The 11155-nt window shown below is 36.2% G+C and overlaps 1 protein-coding gene across 2 annotated transcripts in view; it reads right to left on the bottom strand.

The window, feature by feature from the left end:
* Window positions 1–880: 880 nt before the first annotated feature.
* a1cf (apobec1 complementation factor) overlaps window positions 881–11155 on the bottom strand; it is a 108209-nt gene continuing 97934 nt past the window's right edge. For both annotated transcript variants that reach the window (XM_028795418.2, XM_028795419.2), the window contains exons 10-12: window positions 10459–10595; window positions 8014–8144; window positions 881–3033 (exon numbers count right to left, since the gene is read on the bottom strand). In XM_028795418.2, coding sequence (XP_028651251.2) covers window positions 2882–3033; window positions 8014–8144; window positions 10459–10595 — 420 coding nt within the window. In that variant the 3' untranslated portion in view covers window positions 881–2881. The remainder of the gene's footprint in view (window positions 3034–8013; window positions 8145–10458; window positions 10596–11155) is intronic.

Raw genomic sequence — 11155 nt, 5'->3', positions numbered from 1 at the left:
GTTCATCCCAGGGCACACTCATACACACACACACACAAACACACACAGTGAGTGTGTCTTTGGTATGTGAAAAAAGTCTGGAAAACCCGCAAGAAAAAGGGTCAGCTTACAGATACAGTTACAGTCAACAAAGATTCCTTGTCTTTGGTAAGGAAAGGATAATACTCTGAGAAAACTAATATGCATACCCAGGAGGACTGTCCAGACTCCACAGAAGCTGTGCCCATGCTGTGAGCCTGTTAGAAAGAGGAAGCCATCAGGGGTATCCCACTCTTTTAACAGGTAGCAACTAAGAAGTCATGCTTGGGATGGTAGGCTGTCCTGTTGGTGCTCCTTTTCCTTCAGCTGGTGTATTAGACTGCTGTAGTGCCCTTTGCTCCATTACTGTTGCCTTTCTATCAACTCACACCAGTCTGGCCATTCTCCTCTGACCTCTGGCATCAACAAGGCATTTTTGCAAAGAGAACTGATCCTCAAGGGATATTTTCACTTTTTCAGGCCGTTCATTGTAAACCCTAGAGATGATTGTGCATGGAAATTCCAGTAGAGGAGCAGTTTCTGAAATACTCAGACCAGCCCATCTGGCACCAACAAACATGCCATGTTCAAAGTCACTTAAATCACCTTTCTTCCCCATTCTGATGATTGGTTTGAACTTCAGCAGGTCATCCTGACAATGTCTACATGCCTAAATGCCCTGAGTTGCTGCCATGTGATTGGCTGATTAGATATTGGCATTAGCAAGCAGTTGAACAGGTGTACCTAATAAAGTGGCCGGTGAGTGTGCAGTCTATACTTTGTTCATCTGTTTGTCCCCAAGTTGGAACATAAAGAGTATATATACTGTAGAATGTGAAAGTAATTTCAGAAACAGACAGTATACTTGTGTCAAAATTGTATTGTATTTAGGAAATCACAGTTGAATAAATCAAACATGTACAGCTCTACTACATTGAAAGATATTTGCTTTATATTTTTTTTTCCAAAATGTTTATTTCCCACTATTTTTAAACAATAATAGACATGTACAATTGATTGGAATTCAGTTCATTTCTGAGAATTCTGTACAAATAATGTTGCATGACTGGTATAAAAATAAGTTCTAAGTGCTATATGCACACTTTAATACTGTCAATGTCACCTACTGCCTTGGCTTATTTCCATTTTTACAGAAGCAAATTCTTTTAACTATTTAACTACTGTTTATGACACATTAAAATCATGTTTTTCCTCTTAATACAGCTGTCATCATAGTGACGTAAATTAAACAAGTTTCATCTTATACTTGTATTAGTTATTCCTTCTATCCAAAATGTGTAATTTAGCTCTGCACAAATGTAACATTGCCAAAAAGTCAGATGCTAGCTTATCTTTTTATTCAAATGAGAGCAATTTCAATATACGGCTTGTTTAATATATATAGCCAGCATATGGATGACATGGGCTATGGTTATTATTTGAGGTTTTAATGAGTAAACTGTTAGCTAAATTATTTTGTCGCAATCCAATAGAAATGTACAATAATAGACCATATGAACGGTGTGTGATCTCACATTCTGGAATTTACAGCCTGTAGACATACACAAGTATGGGGTCTGTGAAAGGTGCTATATAAAAAATAATAGGTGGATTGACTGAGAACAGCATCATTAAAAGGAATGCAGAAGTGTGTAAAACCCATATTTTGTGGTCTATTAATATAATATATTGAGTGAAATTGCAACTAAAACTCAACAAACTGTTAAGCAACATTCTTTGTGCCGAATGCTTAACTCTTCTGAAATGATTACATTCAAAAATAATAATAAAACTGTCTGCTTTCCACTTCATTTTATCTGCACACTTTCACATGTGTCACGACAATTACAAGCTATGGTGGTTTTTAATCAAGTCAATTAATTACTTGTCCAAAAGTCATTATTTAATCTTAAAAACCCTTCAAGTAAACGTGAGGGAAGGCTGCTGACTTTATTATTGATATACTGTATATGGAAAATTTATACATTAAAAATGTACGTACAGTATTGTAGGATTCATTATTTAACTTGTAACTACAATATAACTAGATTATTCTTGACATGTTTGTAATTCAATCACATAAATTTGAATAATAACTTAACAAGGTTCTGATTTATCAGCTTGATATGCAGATTTATGTTTTTCATAGTCAATTCCAGAGTGAAAAAACAGATAAATGAATTTTGACTTTATTTACATTATATAAAAAAAAAACTTTTCTCATAAGTATAAAATATTTGGACAGAAGGAACAAACTATTTCCTGTAAATGTTCTTTTACACAGCTGTAAAAGATAAAAAGGTGTGTATGTATGTGTATATATATATACACACACTTAAACATACCAAATCAAAAACAGAAAAACAATATAAAGCTAAATGTCCTTATAAATACTTGGATTAATCATCCTGCCTATTGAGATTTGAAGTGTGGGGCATGTTTTATATGTTGCTGCAGTTTTCATTTTAGATTCTTCAGAGAGGTTCTTTAAATTCTTTCACTTTTATACATTATAAGCATCTTCTATCTCAGTGTTTTAATTGAAGGAGATTTTAATTATAGTGGGTTCAATTAGGTGATGATAGTATTTTGTGTAAGAACATAACTCATAACTCTCCCTGTGCAAACATGTTATGTAAACATAAGGCTTATTCCTTAGAAATATCGGGGCAAAGCTAACTACAACTCCTTATTACATACAGATTCACCATCACTGTGTATCACTAGTGCAACTAATAAAGGTTATTTCAATTAGTTAATTTATAAAGGAATTACAAAATCTAAGGATAGAAGATTACACAATAACTGGCAGAGAAATAATAAAACACCAGACATAACAGCGCAAACAGTGTTTTTACAGTCCTCAGAAAACTCCATATCCATCTCCTCGAGTTGCCAGGGCAAATGCAGGATAGGCTTCATACGTGGCATATGCAGCAACATCTTGTCCCAAGGTGACAGCTTGCTTAAGCTGCCCGGCTGTCACAGTAGCAGCAGTGTTAGCTATTGTGTAGCCTGTAAAAGAATACAAAACATCAATTTTAATTCTGAATGTCTGACTTTCAGTTAAAATAAGTTTTGAACAGTTCATTGGAAAACCTCATCTCTGTCATTAACAGAAATGTATTAATTCTTGATCAAATAATCAACATTTTCAATTTCTTTGAAGAGTCTTGGGTAATGCAGTGAAGCGCTGATTAACATTTGCTCCCCACAGCTCCAGAACAGAGTATGAATCCTGGTCAATATCTGTGGGTGTTACCCTGCTGTCTGAAAAAGTGACTGGTTGGCACACATGTGATCTGACCTTCACATTGCTTATTTTGTCATCACTTGACCATAAACGACAGCAGTGTACATTAGTTTCTGTACAATATCTGGATTAAACAAATGAAATATTTCATAATGCGTAGTTAAGAAAAAGCTATTTAGTTAATATTAGGAACTATGGCTTGGTTACTTTGACTTTAACTTTTGCAGTCTAATTTTTGCTTCAGTGAGTAAGTGAGGGTGTGTAGATGAATATGGCACTCCATCCAAGTTTGTCTCCTGTCTTACACCTGTTGCTGCCGGAATAGGCTCTAAACCCTATCATCTGGGTTAAGCAGGCTTAACAAATGGATTGGTGAATTCGCAAATTTGAGCTTTATTGAAGTTTTCCTCTTTGTAGTTGAATTGTAGTTATCATCCATATGTGAAGTTTGTTTTGTCTATATGTCATAAATGAATGGCTCAGATAACTCTACTCTGGAAGCCATGCTTTAATTTAACTTCGGTTAATAGACTTATTAGATCTGTGACAGAAAGCATAATATGACATCAAAGCCACAGCCACCTGAAGAGCTGGCAAAGGCAGTGCTGTGATTTACACACAAAAATGGCAAAATGGTGGGAGTCCTCCAAAACAGAGCCCAGAAGCAGGCCAGCTTATACCGATAAGGCTGACTCCCCAAATAGTCCCAAAATATAATCAAAATTCCCTCACAAGGAAAATTATTACCAAAAACCTGGCTTGTACGGAGATGGGCCATAAGTATCCTTATAAAACAAGATTTATTTAACAAAAATATAACAAAATGCAAAAAAGAGGCAAAAGGAGTTGCCAGCAAGGTAATCCAAAATCAAAAAGTTCCAAATTGTAATCCATCAGAGTAAACCAATAAAACAGAATGAAAATAACCAATAAAGAATAACAATACTGCACTGCTATCAAAACTCACCTCCAAAGTGTATTCAGTGAACCTCAAGGGACTGCATTACCCATTAGCCTTTATAAGGCTGGGAATAGTCCCTCAGTGGGCGCTCCGGTTTCCTCCCACAGTCCAAAGACATGCAGGTTAGGTGGATTGGTGATTCTAAATTGGCCCTAGTGTGTGCTTGGTGTGTGGGTGTGTTTGTGTGTGTCCTGCGGTGGGTTGGCACCAGGCCCAGGATTGGTTCCTGCCTTGTGCTCTGTGTTGGCTGGGATTGGCTCCAGCAGACCCTCGTGACCCTGTGTTCGGATTCAGCGGGTTGGAAAATGGATGGATGGATGGATAGTCCCTCAGTGGAGGTGGACAGGTGGCCCCACCTCTTGGGGAACCACCCACAAAACACAAGGAATATAAAAACATTTAAACATTTAAAAGAAACTTTTTTTTTAACATAAGAAAAATAATAATACATTAAACTTATTGACTAAATCATAAACAAACAGAACATTATTAACTGAAATAATCATATTAAATAATCCAAACTGAAAAATGAATAAAAAAAGGCAAAGAAATGGATTATAAGCATAAGCCTGGGAAGGAACTCCGACCAAAACATAACAAGCGGAAAGAGTAATATGATACTGTTTGCTAAAAAGAGATGCAGATAAGGAGGTGACCTGTGACTTGAGGAGACCTAAGCCCTGATGCACCTGGAGGGACCCTAGCCAGCACACACTCCAACTGGCAGTGCCAGGGCTCCTAGCCTGGCAACAGAAAGACAGTGCTTATGAATGGAAGGATTCAAGGAAGTTGATAACTAAGCTGATGTTATATATAAAAGAAATGAAAGACAATATGAATGATATGAAGGAGCAAGTTAAACTATTAGGTAAACATTAAAGGCCAAAAATGGAAAATTAGAGAGTAAAATAATAAATAAAATTAATCCAGTTGGTGCCTAGCTGAGTAGTGTGAAATACAGATTAATATTTGGCACTGAACAAGTGGTGTCTGAAATAGACAAAAGGGTTTTAGAGCCATTTATTAATAATTTGTGGTCAATCATTCCATTATCTGAAAGATCCTCTAGAAATGGAGACAATTAATACATTTTCTTTGTACTATTGTGAATAAAATATGGGTTTATGAAATCTGCAAATCATTGCATTCTGTTTTCAATTTCATTTTACACAGTGTCCCAACTTTTTTGGAATAGGGTTGTAACTTTATGCCTTAAAGAGTCATTTATGTCAATTTAAAAAAAAATGATTATGTGACTCATTTAAAAGCATGAGCATTTTTAAATAAATGCTGGACCTTTGCTACACTACAAATTTCCAAAATATATCCAGGACAAGATCTGAATTGTGAACAATGTTATCGAGTGCCTGTCTTGTTTTGAAAATGCTTTATACTTAAATTTTATTGGGGGTAGAATCGTTGTTTATTTGTGAGACACAGTATTTGTGACAATATAGGCCATTGCTTCTAAACCTTTCTGGTGTCGTGACCCACTTTTTCCCATGCATGTGTCTTCATAACCCACCAATTGGAAGGGCTCCCTTGGTGAATCAAGCATAATCGTCTGAACGTATAATCGAGCAGGACGGCCGGAATATAATCGTAACCCCACGCAACCCACTACCAACTGTCAGAACACAATCGTGAACCAACATGACCCCCTACCATTATAAGCAACTTGAAGCCCATCAGTGGCAGCTCGTGACACAATAGTGGGCCACAACCTAGTGGTTAAGAAACACTGATATAGGCTACTCCAAATTCTCTAGTAGAATTTTTCAGTTTAAAACCAGATGGAACAATACTGTTGTGAAAAATCTGTTGTAAAATCTCACATTAATTTGTGTAATCCTGTGTAACTGAAAGAATCCCTTATACAGTAACTCAGTCTTACTTTACTTAGAAAATTTGTTCCTTTCTAATTTTATGTAACGAGAAAGTGTTTTCAGAAATTGGCAAGAATTTATGAATGCTGTACTAAAATAAACAAGCTGGCCTCTGTTAAGCCGATTCATACATAAGTGTATACTGTTAGGGGGATTACTGTACATCGGGCATTTTGTTCACAAAGCTCTTTGAATCATGGAAGGAAGGCATGCTGATAATGAGTGGATTTTGATATGAGTAAAAAATGTATGGTAGGAAGTATTGAATGAATTCTTGTTTGTTTTCTGTCTCATTTTTTGTAATTTGATTCCTAAAATTGACATGCCATATCATTCTCAGACTCTCTCAGGTCTGTTGTCTGTCATGGGGTGGTGGTGCTGTGTGAAAGCCAGAAACAACCAGAGATAGGGAGGCAGAATATTGAAATGCAATACATTACAACATCTCTCTATTATAAAAGAAAATCTTGAGACAAGACTATTTCCAAGAGATTTTTTTCAAGTTTCACGAGACGAGACTTTTGCCAAGAGATTTTGTCAATTCCTGCCCTCCTCTCAACCATTTACAACCACGCTCACAGTCCCCTCACCTCACATTTGTGTGAATGCTTTTGTCAGACACAGTTCCTGTGCTCTCAGCTCTTGTAAATTTTTATGTTTTCCTCACTTTAAGTTCCCAATAAAAGAAGACTTATTATGTCCAAAGCTTATTGATGAATTTCATCCCGAAGTGTTATCAACAGAAGCAATGAGTACATAGGCAATCCTAGCACCGAGAAACGATGAAGTCGAATGAATTAGTGTGAAAATTGTCGATTGGTTACACGGCAATGGCAGTAAAATTTTAACAGGCGATAAGAAAGGTAATGTAGTACATCTTCCGTGCATAACATTAGACACCAAAGGAGATCTTGATATGCCATTTGTATTAAAACATTTACAGTTTCCCATTACAATAGCTTTTGCTATGACAATTAACCAATCACAGAGACAAACATTCAAAAAATTCGGTTTATTTATTAATGTAAGTCCAAAGACAGAATCAAAATTCAATGCGATATTGACGAAAAGTTAATTCAAAAATTAGTTTTTACTGAGGTTTTACAGTAAAAGTGTAAGTTTAAAAAGTATTTGTGTGTTAATTTCAAAGCCAAACAGAACAAAAACGTATAACACAACAAATACCTCTAACGCAACATGAAATATAATTTTGTTTCAATTTATTATGTTTTACTATTTTTTACTATGGTACATTACTCGCTGTAATGTAACATAATTAGTGTAATGTAACATAATTAGGTGTATTTTGCATATGTAACAATTTCCATGAAAATAACAATCTGTTTAAATTGTAAATCCGCTTCCCCATACGCGAGCGGCAGATCCGCGAAGTGGCTAGCGTGTAGCACCTGCACTGGGGTTGGCAAGTGAAGCGAGCAGGGGGCAGAGCCCCTTAGTAAATTCAAAAATAAATCTCTAATTCTTTAAAAAGACAATGGAATGCTCATATTTAATTTAGTAGCATTACCCTTAGGTGCCAGCTGTTATGGGATTCGAATCTAATCATTATACACCCACACACCCAACAGTCAATTTAGAGCTGATATTTCACATTAAATATATGCCTTTGTGTGGAAGCTTTAGTGTCAGGGGCAAACTTTAAGGAGATTTCATGCCAACACAGACTCCTTTGGGAAGTGAACCCAGGCCCCTGGAGCTGTGACACGACCACATTAACAAATTAGTATGGTAGCTACAGATTCTCACAGAATGTAATTAATGAATAAACGATAATACTAAACTACTTCAAAATTTATTATAAAGTAATGGGTTTGTTTCTGTTTTAATACATACAGTGATCTTTTGACAAAATCTGTGGTGTACTTCATACATACCCGTGAATGCTGGTGCTGATGCAGTTTCTGCACTCTCTGTATGCAAGCCCAAGATTTGTAAAACATTCTCAGCAGCAATGATTTTCGCGTCATCCACTGATGTGCAAAGTTTTGCTGGGGTGAACGGATGTCTGTAGAGATAACAGAGAACAAGGTACCTAGGTGTTCCCATGCAGGATTTGATGAATAAATGTTAAACACGCATACTGTATACACAGAGCATGAGTATGAACTTTAGAGGACTGTAAATGGGTAGTTCACAGATGCAAGTCTAGACAATGCTGTACTTTCAGGTCATCACAAACGGTTTCCTTTCGACAATAACTAAACCAAATATGCATTATGATGAGGCCATGAGAAAGTTGATTTTGAAACCTTGTAATCCTTTAATTGGAGATCCACTCCTGTTTTTAGCTGAATTTTATTCATACATTGGTTTTCAAAATGATGATCTGTTACAACAATAATCTGAACATAACCACGGTAAATATAGCCTACCAGGTTAATGGAGAATTGTAACATTTAGCAAGCTAATTGACTCCCTTTACATGTCCACTGGGAATCACCATTGCCATGCATTGTACTTTTTATTTATTTCTTCATTTTGTTTTGTGATATATTTTGCCAACTGCTCCGATGAGACGTGAAAATAAGAATTTCATTGTACCAGAAACACCTCAAAATAAATTTGATTCGCCTTGTCTTTTAAACTTGTAAAACAAGTAATGATGAAATCTTGAAACCGACTAAGAAAGACCAGTGCTGATTTTTGAAAGAATGAGTGTATGAAAAAGGAAAAGAAGGCAGACAAATAAGAAAATTTACAGTAAAGCATAAGCCTTCCTACTGGAAAATTCACACATTGTTTTCGAAAAGAATTCAAATAAGCCTAAGCTGAGTTGTACAGTTTCAACTCATTGAAACATATTTCTGAAAGGTCTGAATTAGAACAGTTGGTCAGTATATAAATTATATATTTAAATATAATTTAAAATGTTTTTGCTCATAGATGTTTTTATCCTCTTTCTTTTAATATTTTGATAAATTGTTACCAGGAGAAGCAGCCTTTTCATTTTGCAGTGGCATTAATGGAATGTTTATATTGTAACAATGATGGAACACTTAACGTCCTTTTGCCATCTGGAGACGTTTTAGCCTCTAGATTTCATTTGCACTTGACGCTGATCAGTCTCCATGAATTTACTGTTTCATGCTTCCTAAGGATTAATTGTTTACTGAACATTTCAATGTTTCTTAGTACTTACAGAAAACCAGTATCAGCCTATAGTCACATCTTCACTATCCTGCACACAAGTCTTTTATGACGATCAATAATTTAACCTTTGCTGCAGATGTCTTTTTGAACAGCTACATGCTGGTGATAAACTATAGTGGAGGTGTAAATGCTAGCTGAGGTTGTTTCAAGAGGAAGTTGACATGTACAAAGCTGATGACCGATTACCCTGTCCTTAGTGATATACTGTAGTTAATAATGCTGTTGCAATTTGTTTTTTTAAATAAAATAGTATTGTTTGAATGTCAGACAAAATGAAGGCAGCAGAAGACAGCGGTGCTGCCTCAAGCATCCAAAGTCCTGGGTTCAAGTCCTGGAGTCTTTGTTTGTCAGGGGTCTGCATATTCTCCCAGTCTAGATGGGTTTTCCTCAAGGTGGTCCAGTTTTCCCACTTTATTTCATGACAACGTATTGGCCCTATGTGCTTGAGTACACCCTGTGATGGTTTTGCGTGCCTTATAACCATGGTTGCTGATATAAGTTCTGACTTCTGTGACCCTACATTGTGTTAAGCAAGCTTGAGAATCCTATGGTTGGGTATCACTTAATTTTACAGATATGCCGTATATTAAATTACCCACCCATCCATCTGTCTTTTGAAAATGCGTAGTCTATTGCATGTAGTAAGGGACTAGGGCCTGTCCTGGCAGCTTCGTCGGTAAGCAGGAACCAACTCTGGACAGCGCTTTGCAGTGTAGTCTCAATTTGCATTCATTGTACCTTCTAACAGACGTAAAGACCACAGCCAACTAGTCTGCTTTACACCAGTTATGCAAACATGAAAACAAAATGAGGTTGGATTTGGGTTAATCTCCATAGTGATGTTTAGCACACATACTGTACAGTCAGTCTCCTATTTCTTATTTTGTTGTTTACATCTTGCACTATTTTTGTCTGCAGTTGATTGAACGTGACCAACAAAGTGGGGTTTACTTGGACAAGCCTGCTCTTACATAATTGTTGTTTAATGAAAAGGTAACAAATGTGTGTGTTGATGTTGGCACTGCCTTCATCCCTGTCAAAGCTTGCTTTTGTAGTGCACTTTTAAAAGTGATGTTACGGTTTCATGTTTTGAAACAATAATGGGAAATGGCAAATTATCATCATGAAACATCGCAAAATAGATGAAAGTTTTTACATGTATTACTTACATATTTGGATACTGGCTAGCAAGTGCTGGGATTGCAATTTTATACAAGAAAAGCTGTCTCTGGTCAGGTCCAATAGCAGAATGAAGCTGGTAGACTGGTTGTCCCCAATTATTCTTTTGGCAGATATCTTCTAGAATCTGGTGGAAATAAGTGATATTTAACAAGAATATGGGAAATGAAAATGTAGAAGCAATAACTGAATCAAGAAAAAGAAATATACATAAATGTGTGCTTGGTCTTTCTTTCTTCATCATTGTTTATTGCTCCTAAAGTGGACAAATACTATCAGATTTCTTTCCTTCCCCTTGTAAGTCTTTCTGTGACATAGAAATTTCACTTTATCTTGTGTGAATGTTCTTTTTGGTCTTTGGAAGGATTTGAGCCCACTGATTCAGGGGCATCACTAACTTCAGCACGTATTAGGGGCTTAGCACTTGATAATATCGTTACATCAACAACAAGCAGCATTTTCATGCAGTCATCCATGCATGTCAGAATGCAGAATTGGAGGAAGAATCCAAAGTCCATTGTATGGGGGCTCTCAAAGATCAGGGGCTTAAGCCTCAATCGCCCCCCAACAATACCACTGTTCTGATAATAAAAATCTGATTATAGCAAGTTGTTCACTAATAGTGCAAGTAGTAATCACACTTTATTATAGTGAATGCTAATGATGAGGCACATCTGTATTTACCTA

Source organism: Erpetoichthys calabaricus, chromosome 2 (assembly GCF_900747795.2).
Source record: "Erpetoichthys calabaricus chromosome 2, fErpCal1.3, whole genome shotgun sequence".
Taxonomy (NCBI): Eukaryota; Metazoa; Chordata; class Cladistia; order Polypteriformes; family Polypteridae; genus Erpetoichthys; species Erpetoichthys calabaricus.
Note: the sequence above shows the minus strand (reverse complement) of the source record. Positions and strands in the feature narration are given on the sequence as shown.